Source organism: Harpegnathos saltator, unplaced genomic scaffold (genome assembly GCF_003227715.2).
Source record: "Harpegnathos saltator strain DR-91 unplaced genomic scaffold, Hsal_v8.6 scaffold432, whole genome shotgun sequence".
NCBI lineage: Eukaryota > Metazoa > Arthropoda > Insecta > Hymenoptera > Formicidae > Harpegnathos > Harpegnathos saltator.
The window spans coordinates 275,221-289,884 of record NW_020230242.1 but is presented as its reverse complement, the minus strand read 5'-3'; the positions used below and the strand labels follow the sequence as shown (position 1 = coordinate 289,884).

The following is a 14,664-nucleotide window of genomic DNA, read 5'->3' as shown; positions in this document are numbered from 1 at the left end:
AATTGATAACAATTATGGCATTATGATTTTCACACATAAATCATCATTTTCGATAATACATGAAAGAAAATTGAAAGGAACGATATCGAGTTCTAGGTTCTTAAAAATGTGCAAAGAATATAAATTTATCAGCGTTCGCTCACGACATATCATTCAGGATGCTTAAACGTGACGAGTATTTATGTCTTTCGTGAGGAAACTCCTAAGAAACGATGACGTATTATCTTGTCTGTAGCGAACTGTTTCATAAACCAGTTATGCTGTCTCTATTATATCACACTGCAGTGCGTTTATGTGCTACTAGCAATAGCTCGAAACAATGATTACTCATTGCCATTCGACAATGTATACCTAGCTTACAGCCGAGAATTCTACCTTCACAGATTGCTCGCGGCATGTTTGGAATCCTTTCACTGCTGGGGGTATCCTTATATATATAAGTTTCCAATCAGGATCTTCTTTGCAACGGATTGTTAATTCGCAGTGTATCAGGGACAACCGGTGAAGCAACATCTACGTATAAATATCTGTCAAGAATAATCGAAATGTTGAGTGACATCATGAAGTGCTTCTTAGCGATTCTTTTCTCGTGCGCGTTCTATACCAATTCAGGTAGTTTCACATTATAAATCTAATTTTAGTCTTATGCAAATAATTACGTTCGCAAGAAACCAAATGAATCGCACATTCTGAAAAAACTAATATATAGTTTTATATGTAAACATATACATGTAACATATATGGCATGCAATACATGTATGTAACATATATTTTTATATATAAATATGTATTAAGACATGAAGGAATTGTTTCCTCGGATGCATATTTGTTATACAGTAAAATATCTTATAATTTTATTGAAAGAATTATGTACGAGAAACGAAAATCTAAATTATATATTGAGAATGAAATATATTTATATATATGAATACATACGTGTGCATGCGCACGCGCGCGCGTGTATGTGTGTGTGTGTGGAAGAGAATGAGACTTACATCTACTCTTAAAAAATCCAGATTTTCAAGATATATATTATTCTTGAAATGTTAAAAATATTTTTATTAACAATTTTATCTGCCTATCTCCATGTTCGTGTATAAGTAAATATAAATACATGAAAATATGACTTCCAAAAGCACTAAACGTGCTTTTGGAAGTCACTCGTAATTCGAGCTATATATAGAAATAAGTATTTTGTTGAAAAGAAGCACTTTGTAGAAAATTAGTTTAATTTGTGTTTAATTTATATTTTGTACATATATTTAACATTTGTAATAATTTATCTTTACATCTTTTTAATTCGTAGATGCACATGCAATCAACAATGCAGGCAACAATGGAGCTTTTAGTATGTATAATAATTATTTTATGTGCATGTTAACGAAATTATCTTTAAATGTTTATGGTAGAGTCCTTCTCTACATGTGTCATGATTATACGAAGTGTTTTAGACTGCTCGGTCACTTGATTTTTTCGTAAACGTGACATTTTAAAGAAAAAATGTTTCAGACAAAAGTTTGAAGTGACGCATCAGATAGTGGTATTAGTATGACTTTGAATAGCATTTTCAAGGTCACGTGGAGATCACCTTTAATTTTTTAAACAGAACTCCCCATTTTTCATTGCATTTTTGTAGCTTATCTCAAAAGCTTTGCAAAACACTATAATAAAGTATTTTTCCATTAGATACTTTTCGAGTTATAAGGTCTGAAAGTTAGAGTACTGCCGGCATTAACATTACCCAAGGTGTACCGCGTGGAGGTTCTATGGTCGGATTTACACCTCTGTTGTGTGCGTGCGTGCGTGCGTGTGTGTGTATGTGTATGTCACAGCAGAGATAAGGACCACACGGTTCGTCACTCTCGTAATATTTATCGACTTCAAACCCTCTCTGCTGTGTATGTGTGTATATAGTTGATGTGTGTATGTAGTTGATTCGTAGAATATGCGACTCTATTCGTTCTCTACATGCTGATGAAATTCTTCGTGCAACAAATAATTTTGAGATAAAAGTACTTGTTTGCATTAAAGCAAACAGTGAACATTTTGAACATAAGGCCTAATCACATCAGCTACACACACATACACGCACACAACAGGAAAGGCTTGGAGTCGATAAATACTACGGGAGTGACGAACCGTACAGTCCTTATCTCGGCTGTGACACACACACACATGCATGCACGCACATACACACGCACACATACAACAGAGGTATAAGTCCGCCGGGTAATCTCCACGCGGTACACCTTGCATAATATTAATGCTGGCGGTATTCTAACTTTCAGGCCTCATAATTCGAAACTTAATGGAAAAATAATTTATGTGTTTTGCAAAGTTCTCGAGATAAACTACAAGAATATGCAATGAAAAATGGGAGGTTCCGTTTAAAAAATTAGAGGTGACCACTACGTGACCTTGAAAATGCTATTCAAGGTCATACTAATACCACTATCTGATGCGTCACTTAAAACCCTACAACTTTTGTCTGAAACATTTTTCTCTAAAATGTCGCGTTTACGAAAAAATCAAATGACCCTGTGGTCTGAAACGCCCCGTATATAAAGTAATCTACCTGCGAAGAAGCACAATTCTTTTACTCACATGTTGTAAAATATGTTGTAAGAAATATCTTTGCTAGAAATAAGTTATTATAAATTTATGATTTTTGTAGAAAAATCAAAATTTAAAATTTTAGGAAAATTCCAAATTTTTATCAACCAATACCAGTGTTCTTCAACCATTTTTATCTCATAGCATACTTGAATCTATAGTCAAATTTCCGTGACACACTAAATAATGATGATCAAAAAAAGAATATAAAAAAGAATATACTTTTTTCGATTTATTTATTAACATAAACAAAATGCACCATTACGTCCAAAAAATAAAACAAAATAATTTTTTATTAGGAGTAAAAATAAGTTTCCGCCGTTTTCTATCAAAAATTAGGAATTTATTGTGAAAAAACGGTACATTACGTTTTATTCAAAGTATTGTCCATCACTAGTCATTACTTTTTCCCATCTTTCTGGCAGCATTCGGATACCACGTCGGAAGAACTCTTCATCTTTTGAGGTTATCCACGAATCGACCCAATTTTTAGTATCTTCATATGATGTAAAGCGCTGCTTAGACAGGCCATGTGCCATCGACCGGAACAAGTGATAATCGGAAGGGGCAATGTCTGGTGAATACGGCAGGTGGGGTAGGACTTCCCAATTAAGTGTTTCCAAATAGGTTTTGACCGGTTTTGCAACATGTGGCCGAGCATTGTCATGTAGGAGAATAATTTTGTCGTGTCTGGAGTAGTAATGGGCGCGTTTTTCCTTGAGTGCTCGCCTCAAACTCATTATTTGTGTTCGGTAGAGAGCTCCAGTAATGGTTTCGCTCGGTTTGAGCAACTCATAATACGACACCAAGCTGATCCCACCAAATACACAGCATGAGTTTTTTTCCATGAATATCGATTCGATTTGGCTGTCGATGTTGAAGCATGGCCAGGTGGTCCCCATGATTTTCTCTTCTTTGGGTTGTCGTAGTGGATCCATTTTTTATCACTAGTGACTATATGATGCAAAAAACCCTTTCTTTTATGCCTGGCAAGCAGCATTTCACACGTGCAAAATCGGCGTTCAACGTCTCTCGGCTTCAGTTCATATGGAACACAATTTCCTTGTTTTTTAATCATCCCCAACGATTTTAAACGATGTGAAATTGCTTGTTAAGTCACTTCTAATGTAAGTGCAAGTTCTTCTTGCGTTTGTCATGAATCTTCCTCCAATAATGCTTCCAATTCCGTGTCTTCGTACACTTTCGGCCTTCCACTACGTTCTTTGTCTTCCACGTTAAACTCACCGTTTTTAAACTTTTGAAACCACTCACGACAACTTCTCTCACTTAAAGCAGTCTCACCATATGCTTCTACAAACAATCGATGCGCCTCAGCTGCAGATTTCTTCAAATTAAAGAAGTAAATCAAGAGTTCCCGCAAATGACGCTTATTCGGCACAAAACTTGACATTTTCGCACGAAAAAAATTATGTGATGCTGATACGGAGTCACTAATACTTCAACGTTATGTTGTTACCAGATGTCCAAACTTACGATATTACGTTTTACATCTGACAATTTCAATATAACCTTTTGGTGGGGTCATCTTTTGTCAAACGGCGGAAACTTATTATTTGTACTCCTAATATAATTTGTAATAAAGGCTACACCTCATCCATTTTAGAAATAAGCCGGTATTTATTTATTATAACATTTTTAACATTATAACATTATTATTTATTATAACAATGATATATTCGTATAATCAATTTAAATAGGTTTTAATTTTGATGTATATACTTACTGTGCTTCAAACTGCTTCCGAAAATAATTTAACTAATGACCTTTGAAAATTTTCGCGGTACACTTTAAATCCTCTCACGACATACTAGTGTGCTGGGACACATCTTAAATTCTTTCACGACACACCAGTGTACCTTGGCACACCGGTTGAAAAATGCTGGCCTATACCATTGAGAAATCTTATTCAAATTTATTTGTTTTTTTATTATAATAGAAGTCAAAAAATATGTATAATACTGCATTAAGGAATATATATTTTTAAAGTATACACTGTAAAAAATGATGTGTTAAATTTAACATACCACTGTGATAAAAAAATAAGGTGAATTTGTTTATAAAATGAAAAATCTTTATTTATTCTTCCAAATCAATTTCATCGCCTTCAAAGTACTCCTCGTCCGACACAATGCACTTATGCCAACGTTTTTTCCAATCCTCGAAACAGTCAGAGAAGTCTTTCTCCGGGATGGCCTTCAATACTTTCTTTGATTCGGCTTTTATCTCCTCAATCGAGTCGAAACGGTGTCCCCGGAGCGGTCTTTTGAGTTTGTTGAACAGCCAGAAGTCGCACGGTGCTAAATCAGGCGAATACGGTGGTTGTGGAACGATATGGGTCGAATTTTTGGCGAAATGTTCTCGAAGAACCAATGCAGTGTGGGACGGTGCATTATCGTGGTGCAAAAACCAAGAATTGTCTGCCCATAATTCTTCGCCTCTTGAGGCGAATAGCTTCACGCAAACGACGCATAATACTCAAATAATATTCCTTGTTAACAGTTTGGCCTGGCGGAAGAAATTCATAATGTACAACACCGCGATAATCGAAGAAAACTGTCAACATGACCTTGATTTTTTAACGACTTTGGCGCGGTTTTTTCGGTCTTGGTTCACCTTTTGCACGATATTCGCTCAATTGGTCGGTTGTTTCCGGGTCGTATGCATAGATCTAAGTCTCATCTCCCGTAATGATGCGTTTCATGACGTCCTGGTAGTCAGAAATCATTGTTTCACAGATGTCGACGCGATGCTTTTTTTCCAAAAAATTGAGTGTTTTTGGAACCAATCGAGATTTGACGCGTTTGAGGCACAATACATCTTTTAAAATGGTTTGGGTTGATCCAAATGAAATGCCCGTAGCATCAGCAAGGTCTCTAATTGTCAATCGACGATTTTCGAACAGTAAATCTTTGATTTCTTTGACGTGGCTTTCATCGGTAAATGTTAATGGTCGTCCGGAGCGTTGTTAGTCTTGAACTCGTTCTCGGCCTTCTTTGAAGTCTTTGTACCACTTGTAAACATTTTTTCGCGACGTAGCCTTATCACCAAAGGTCTTCTGCAACATTCTCAACGTTTCCGCGGCAGAATATTCATTCCGCAAACAAAATTTAATGCAAGTTCTTTGCACAACAAAATCAGACATAGTAAAGATCGAAAAACTCACTTTTGTATGTTTACAAAAACACGTATAGCTCTGCAGCAATTGAATATATTGACATGAAACTCTGCATAGATGTCAAAGACGGTGCTACCAACCCACCAAAAAATAATTTCATGATTTTATACCCGCGAAGTTTAAATAAAAAATTCACCTTATTTTTTTATCACAGTAGTATTTCATGTGTCTCAAATCATCCACTCTCATCTTTGTGTTAATTTAACATACAGCAAATATATTAAAAAATAACACATAATATGTAAAAAATTAACACAAAAATTTAACATTTGAATGCCGTCAAGAATCACAGTTTGTATTAAATTGACATACAATGAATATTACTTCAACATTTTCGAAAAGTAATGATATATGATTTAATAAAATGAAAATGTTAGATTAACATAATCTATGTATTAACAATTCAATCTTCACATAGAAATCACATCAGAAATGTTAACATTATACATTTAACACAAGATAACTGTTATAATGAGGAAAGTAACACATTTTAGATGTTGACTTCAACATATAAAATATGCCATAGCAAGAATTCATGCATTTACATATAAATTGTATTATTTTAATACTTGGAAATGTCATTTTAACACTAGAAAATAGATAATCTTAATTTAACACAAGAAAGTCTAGGTAACATAACAGCGATATGTTAAATTAACACACGACTGTGTAAAAAATTTAACACAAAACTTTCTACACACAAATAATTTTAACAAAAGTACGATATGTTTTTAACTGTGTATGTTTCAAGTTTCTTCTTATGTTTATACAAGGTATCAAACATAAGCCGTATCAACATTCATATGCTTATAGAATTAACCTAGGTAATAGAACCATTACCATTATGCAAATAACCACATAAAATTTTAAATTATTAACGAAAGAAAATCAATGAAGCCATATACATGATGTAGTAGAATGAACTCTGTTAGAGTAATTGCGTAAAAAATAACTGACCGCACCTATCAGTTGTCTTAGCAGCGATCAATATCGAATAACAGTGAAAGGTAGAAAAAAGATGCGGGCGGCGCAATAGACAATTGTTTATTGTAAAAATCCGATTTTAAATATTGCTTAGAGATAATCGTGCAATGAACTACTTTCCATATGAATTGATAGAATTCTTCCTATCGCGTGCGTTAATTTGTTAAGTTTTTTTCGTTAATAACTCAAAATTTTACATAATCGTTCTCATAATAGTGGCGGTTTTATTACTCAGTCATGTGTTTTATATGCACATAAGCATTATAATATAATTTCTGTGAGACATTTTGTATATTCCACAAAAAATATTAGACATATCTCTTTATGTAATAGCATAAATATTATCGTGTATGTAACGTCTTTCTGAATTTTTATTATAAATTCCATAATTAATAAATGAATTTTTATTTATTTTCTACAACCTAATTACATTTTATTTATTGTTACATATATAAAAATAAATCTTAATAATATAATGTAACTTGCAATAACACTACATTAAGATATAAGACTAATCAAAAGGTATATCTTTATGTTCTTTAGATAGTGCATCAGCTAGTACATATACTGGAGCCATCGCATCAGCTAATGCTGGTACATCCATGTTAAGTGGTGCCAATCCGTTTATAGGTACATTTGCAGGAACAGGAAATTTTCCTAGAACCCATGAGGGACATAAGGAAATTCATAGTTATGACAATACTAATTTTCCTTACGATAGCAACGCTAATCGTGACATAAAATCTGTTGGTCATCACCGTGGAACAAAAAATGGAGCTCATGATTATAATAAAAACAGTGATAGCTGTTCTAGATGTAAATGGGAGAATAACGACTATTGGGAACAAGATGAACCAGAAAAAGAAGGAGATGAGAACGATGGAGATGAATGTGATGACGGTGATGATGGTCAATATAGGCCTGATAAAACGTATTATCATGGAAGTGGATCTAGAAAACATACATCTGGATCACACCCACCAGGAGTACATAAAACAGGACCCACAGGCGTATACGGCGATAATGTTAAAGAAGAAGTTAAAGAAAACAAACCTGATAGTCCTTTCGGAACTATCAATTTTCCGACAAACACCGGATATGTAGGGTTAACTAATGGTCATAGATCGATATCGAAACCTGGATCTAATTGGAACATACCATTTACTAGTACGTCAAAGCCAGGATACAGCGGCTTAAATACAGGTACTTTCACGACAACGCCAAGTAATGAACCAACAACAAATTGGAACAGAAGAACAACATTGGCTGGTTTTGGCTCTACGCCGAAGCCTACTTGGAATAACGTGCATGGCGATACGTTTTCTGGAAGTTTTGGAACGACATCAAATCCAACATGGAACATTAAATTCAGCAGTGCTCCAACGACAGAATTCCCCTTACAGAAATCAAATTGGAATGCTGGTTATGATAATACATTTGCTGAAAGCTACGGAACCACGTTAAAATCTGGGATAAGCAGTAATGTTGGAACAGATGCCATAGTTGATGAATCATCTATTTCACAGCAACCTGGAGCAGCTTGGAATGATAAATATAATAATAAGCCTATAGAAAACTATAGAACGACACTAAAACCTGAACAAGGATGGAATACCGGATTTGCTAGTACTCCAATAGCGGGATTTCTTTTTTCGCAAAAACCTGTACAAAATTGGGGTACTGATCATGGTAATACACCCATTGGAAGTTTCGGAACAGTACCGAAATCTGGATCTAGTTGGAATACTGGATCTAGTGGTCCAACGGCAGAATTCCCTTCCTCGCAGAAACCCGTAGTACTTTGGAACATTAGACATGACAATATGCCTGTTCGGAGCTTCGAAACAGCAATGAAATCTGAACAAGATCGGAACACTGGATTTGACAGCACTCTTGGATCAAGCTGGAATCCGAATCAGAAAACTACGTTTGTTGGTACATCTGGTTGTACCCGACCTGATTCAAATTATAGTCAAGGCTCGTATGACATTTTTACAGAGAAATGGAATGATATATTTGATTATCTCTCTCTTTTTTTAATTGTATCATTATTTATATTATTACTTATATAATCATTTATGCAATCATTATAGAAAAATAATATAATTCATATGAAAACTTTGAATTAATTTATATTAATATCGTATTAGGAAAGCAAGGTCCTATAAAAGTAAATACAACACTATTCAATAGTGGTTTAACGAAAAATGATGGATTTCCGAGCGACACTTCTCAAAGGACGTCACACAGAGGAAGCGATACGTTGCATTCAAGTAGTTCAAGTGAAAATCAAATCGGGCCTTACAGACAATATGGAGTAACAGGTGCGTATATAAATTAAAAAGCAACCAATAAACATAGAATATATAGTTGCTATATATAAAGCAACCAGTAAACATAGAAATAATTGCTATACACAGAAATAACACATGATACGAAGGTAGTCCCAGAAGTACCTGACCTGACGTATAGATAGCGGTTATTTGAAAATATACCGACTTATATACCGACCTTATAAAGCTTAAGTTTGAAGTTTGACGACGCTACGTTGTTTAGTAGTTTGGCAGCCATCAATAGTGAACGCTCTCAGTGAATTTGTAAACATAGAAAAAATTAGTTATTGTTATGTGATACAATACTTTCATTTGAAAGGCCTCAGTCCAACCAATATCAAAGCGGAGCTAGATTCTACTCTGGGGGAGTCTGCTCCTTCGTTTACAACAGTAAAATATTGGGTGGCAGAGTTTAAACGAGGCCGTACGAGCTACCAAGACGAACATCGCAGTGGTCGTTCTGGCGTGGTCACCAAATGAGGTGACCACGCCAGAAATGGTGAAGAAAATCCACAAAATGGTATTGGATCGACTGAAAGTGCGCGAGTTAGCAGACATGGTAGGCATTTCAAAAAGTACTATACATTGCATATTGACTGAAAATTTGGATATGAGAAAGCTGTGCGCAAGATGAGTGCCGCGATTGGAACAAAAACAGCGTCGTGAGGATGTTTCAATCGAGTGTTTGGCGAAGTTCGCAGCAATAAAGCCGAGTTTTTGCGTCGATTTATAACCATGGATGAAACATGGGTCCATCATTTCATACCTGAGACAAAGGAACAGTCAAAACAATAGACCAAGGTGGCTTGATGGTTATTTTGAGGAGTTCGACGTTTTCCCACTATAAACAGGATATCGAAGCTATTGAACATCGCTGGGAAAAGTGTATTGAGCTAAAAGGAGACTATGTAGAGAAATAAAGATATTTTTTCACAAATTTTTTGTGTTTTCTTTGTTAGGTCAAGTACTTCTGGGACTACCCTCGTATGTCGTTATATAGCAATTATGTTGTTAGCGACTGTTATATTTTATTTATATTAAGATAACATATTCAATATTATATACATGATATAATTGTTTTTTGATATAATAAAATAGGTTTTCAAACCGTTTTATTATTCTGTTATTAGTAAGTTATGATAGAGTAATAACAATATAACTTAAATATAACATCATATAGCGAGTATAATATTTTGTATTATTCATATGATATAGTTGACGAATTCATTAGATAACTTCCATTTTTTGTACGCAAAATATGATTCATGTATTAATGTATAATATGTAAGTACATGTAAGACTGGTGATCACAGTATAGCAGAATTTATATCGTAGAGTTCACTATTATGATGAAATGGCATATTTTTTAATTATTAGTAATTATTATCATCAATAATAATCCTCCCCACTGAAATATTATACAGTGTGTCCTCTAAGCCCAGCAACGGTTAAATATTTCAGAAATAAATTACTGTTGCTAAAAGGCAGTCGCTTCTCAACTATTTTCGATGAAGTCTTGTCTAAAGAGCGCATCCCACACGCGCTAATCTTCTTTTTATGAATAACTTAAAATTTCATATGGTTGTTTGTAAAATGACAGGGGTCTTCGTGTGCTTAGAATAACATGTTAACCCGAGCATAAGGATCCCTGTTATTTTGTAAATAAAATCACATGAAATTTCGAATTATTCATAAATGAAGATTAGCAAAAGAAAATTAGCATTAGCGCGTTTTGTACACACAATAGACGCGAACTTACCAAAAATGATTGTATCCAGCGTATTGAGAAACAATTGCTCACGTGTCGTTCGTATCATTATTTTACCCTTAGCTGCTAGCGGATAGCTACTGTCACTAAAAGACAGTCACTTCTCAATCATTTTCTGTAAGTTTATGTCTTCAAAGCGCGTCCTATAGTGTTATACGCACTGATTCACTAATCATTTTTTATATTGCAAAAAATTCGAAATTTCACGTGGTTATATACAAAATATCAGGGGTCTTGCTCAGATTGACGTACTCTACCTTCGGTTAATACTTCTTGTGTCAAGTACCTATAGCATTTGTATAGTATACTTCAATTCATATACAGAATGTTTGGTAACTTATGTGGCCATAAGCAATGGAGGCATAAAACTGATTGAATAAAGAGAAAAGTCAAATTTACAATTTTACAAAAATCCAAGTTACGACGGATAAATCAGCGTGCACTATAATAGTAATAAGAGGTGTGCTCAGCCGCTCGAGCTTATAGCATCCCATTTCGTCTAATAATAGCTGCCAGCATGCAGCGAGGAGAAAAAGCGGTCTTTCTTGTTAATGAGATCAACGCGTTGTTTCCATCTATTCTTTTTGTTCGTAAAAAGTCAATTTCGGCTAATAGTTATTGTTGTGTTTAAATGAGGTTGAACACAGAGTTATGCTTTGTATACATACAGGGTATTAGAAAACTTTGGAAACGGTCAAATATCTCGAAAACGAAACGTTTCTGATAAAAATGTTTTCAACTGAAGTTGTAGGGTTTTATATAAAAGTTCTATTGAATGATCATATCCGTTTGACCTTGAGTAGAGAGGTCAAGGCGAGGTCAAAGTCAACATGATTTTTTTAAATAGAACACCCCACTTTTTATTACACAGTGTTAAAGATGACAGCGAGATGTTTTCAAAACATTACTTGATGATCTATTTTTGTTGAGAATTGTCTGAGCTTTAGAATTTACAGTGCCACCAGTATTAGTATTATCCAGTATGTACCGCGTGGAGGTTGCATGGTCGGACTTTACACCCCTGTTTGAGTGTGCGTGTGTGCACGTGTGCGCGCGCGCGTGTGTATGAAGACGGATTTTTACTGAATTAAATGTTCAAATTGTCTTCCGTCTGCTGCTTGACAATGACCTAATCATAGATGAAATTCATTTAAAACGTTTTGTCTCATTTCTGATGAAATAAGATTTACTTGGTGCAGTATGCGTCTGCCCTAAGGTCTGCCCCAAGTTAGCAGGTTTCGTTGCGTACACATTATAATAAATTATTTGTAAATTGTCATTAGACTTACAAATCATTTGTAGGAGCTTATCTTTATTCTTCGATAAGGAAGGTAGCACAGACGTGATCTCCACATGTAGTATCCCCAAAAAATATGTCGACGGGTTTTTAGTTATCGGACTCGTCTTTATCGAAGAAAATTTATTAGATGCTAGATACTAGATGCAAATCATTTGTCATACAAGTAACAAATTACTTGTTCGTATATTAAGTCAAAGTAATTTCTTTTGCAAAGTAAGAAATTACCTTCGGTAGTCGCCAAAATGGTATTGACTGAAAGAGATAGAATTACAATATTGATGATGCGAGGATATGGTCACTGCGTTAGGTCTTTCGAACAAGTAGCGATTTTGTTTAACGATACTTATGCAGATCGTGAACCAATTTCAAAGTCTACAGTTCACAAAACTGTCAGATGATTCGAAGAAACGGGATCTGTTAAGGACCGCCCACGAAGTGGTAGACCAAAATCAGCGACACATTTCGATAAAAGTTTGGATGTGATGCAATCATTTGTAGAAAATCCTAATTCTTCGATAAGGAAGGTAGTACAGACTGAAGTTAGTACATTTTCTATTCATAAAATTATAATGAAAGAAAAATGACATCCTTTCAAAATAAAATTTACTCAGGAGCTAGCGGAATGTGATTTCGATAGAAGAAATAAGTTTTGCAATGAAATGATGCGTCGATTCGATAATGATAACACTTTTCTTGATAATATCATATTTTCCGATGAAGCTTCTTTCGAATTAAATGGAACGGTAAATCGTCAGAATTGCCGTTATTGGAGTGATGAGAACTCTCACTGCATGCATGATCTCCACACACAGTGTGGAGATCACCCTAGAAACTAAACGTGTGGGCGGTTTGTTACGAACGTGGTATTATCGGGCCCTTCTTTATTGAAGAAAATTTAAATGCGAACATTTATCTAGATTTATTGCGAAATCAAATAGTTCCTGCTATTTGTTTGACGGAAATATACAAAATATTTGGTTTCAACAAGAAACATAGTGTGCACCGCCACACTATGCAGTAGTAGTGCGTCAATTTTTAACTGATACTTTCCCAAACCGATGGATAAGAAGACGTGGAGAAATAGAGTGGCCCTCTAGATCATCAGATCTTTCTTCATTGGATTACTTTTTATGGGGGTGTGTTAAAAACATTGTGTACGCAACGAAACCTGCTAACTTAGCAGATCTTAGGAAACGCATATTACACCAAGTAAATCTTATCTCATCAGAAATGAGACGAAACGTTTTAAATGAATTTCTACGATTAGGTCATTGTCAGACAATTTGAACATTTAATTCAATAAAAACCTGTCTATATACATACACACGCGTGCGCGCGCGCGCCCACACACACACACACACACACACATGCACACAACACACACACACACGCACACACACAACACACACACAACACACACACACAACACACACACACACGCACACAACACACACACACACAGCAAAGAGGGTTTGGAGTCATTAAATACTGCGGAAGTGACGAACCGCGGGGTCCTTCTGCTGACACACACACGCACAAACAGGGGTGTAAAGTCCGACCATATAACCTCCACGCGGTACATCCTGGATAATACTAATGCTGGCGGCACTGTAAATTCTAAAGCTCATAACTCAGGCAATTCTCAACAAAAATAGATCATCAAGTAATGTTTTGAAAACATCTCGCTGTCATCTTTAACACTGTGTAATAAAAAGTGGGGTGTTCTATTTAAAAAAATCATGTTGACTTTGACCTCGCCTTGACCTCTCTACTCAAGGTCAAACGGATATGATCATTCAATAGAACTTTTATATAAAACCCTACAACTTCAATTGAAAACATTTTTCTCAGAAACGTTTCGTTTTCGAGATATTTGACCGTTTCCAGAGTTTTCTAACACCCTGTATATTTGAGTAAGCGTACAACAATATATAATCTCTTGAAGTCATAAATAAAACACAAACAAAACGTAGTACTTTCCGTTATAGCAATTAAAGTTAACAAACAAAGAAAGAAAAGAAACTTAGAGCAGATACGTGGCAGTACGTGAGACAAGACAATGCTTAAAGAGAACTAAAACGCAAGAGAATGGCAACTTAAAACCGCTAACGGTGCCTAGTTGTCACCATTTAGAGTTATCCATTGTCCGATAAGAAAGATACTAGATTATATACACAAAGAAATTATTGCTCAAGCCTATCGTTATATACAACAGTTATTTTGTGCGTTTTGGAATCTATCCGTTGGATAATTCCGTTTATATTATTCATATCCTATAAAAGGAGCCTTTTTATTTTGATATTCCATCTCTTCCCTTTTTGGTAAAAAAAACTTAATTTTTCTTAATTTGTTTAAAACAATTTGTTTAAAAAAATTTTTTTCAACCAATTTGAAACACCAATAATTATTGCTAGAACCCATGCCAGAAACCCAATAATTACTTTTTTTATATCTCTACTGGTCTAAGGAT

The 14,664-nt window shown here is 34.9% G+C and overlaps 1 protein-coding gene across 7 annotated transcripts in view; it reads left to right on the top strand.

The window, feature by feature from the left end:
* The first annotated feature begins 458 nt into the window (after positions 1–458).
* LOC105187110 (uncharacterized) overlaps positions 459–14,664 on the top strand; it is a 107,838-nt gene continuing 93,632 nt past the window's right edge. For all 7 annotated transcript variants that reach the window (XR_002162914.2, XM_025301577.1, XM_025301576.1 and 4 more), the window contains exons 1-4: positions 459–612; positions 1,307–1,348; positions 7,337–8,770; positions 8,944–9,117. Coding sequence is in view for 6 of the 7 variants with exons in the window: in XM_025301577.1 (XP_025157362.1) it covers positions 546–612; positions 1,307–1,348; positions 7,337–8,770; positions 8,944–9,117 (1,717 nt within the window). In the remaining variant the exon portion in view is untranslated. The remainder of the gene's footprint in view (positions 613–1,306; positions 1,349–7,336; positions 8,771–8,943; positions 9,118–14,664) is intronic.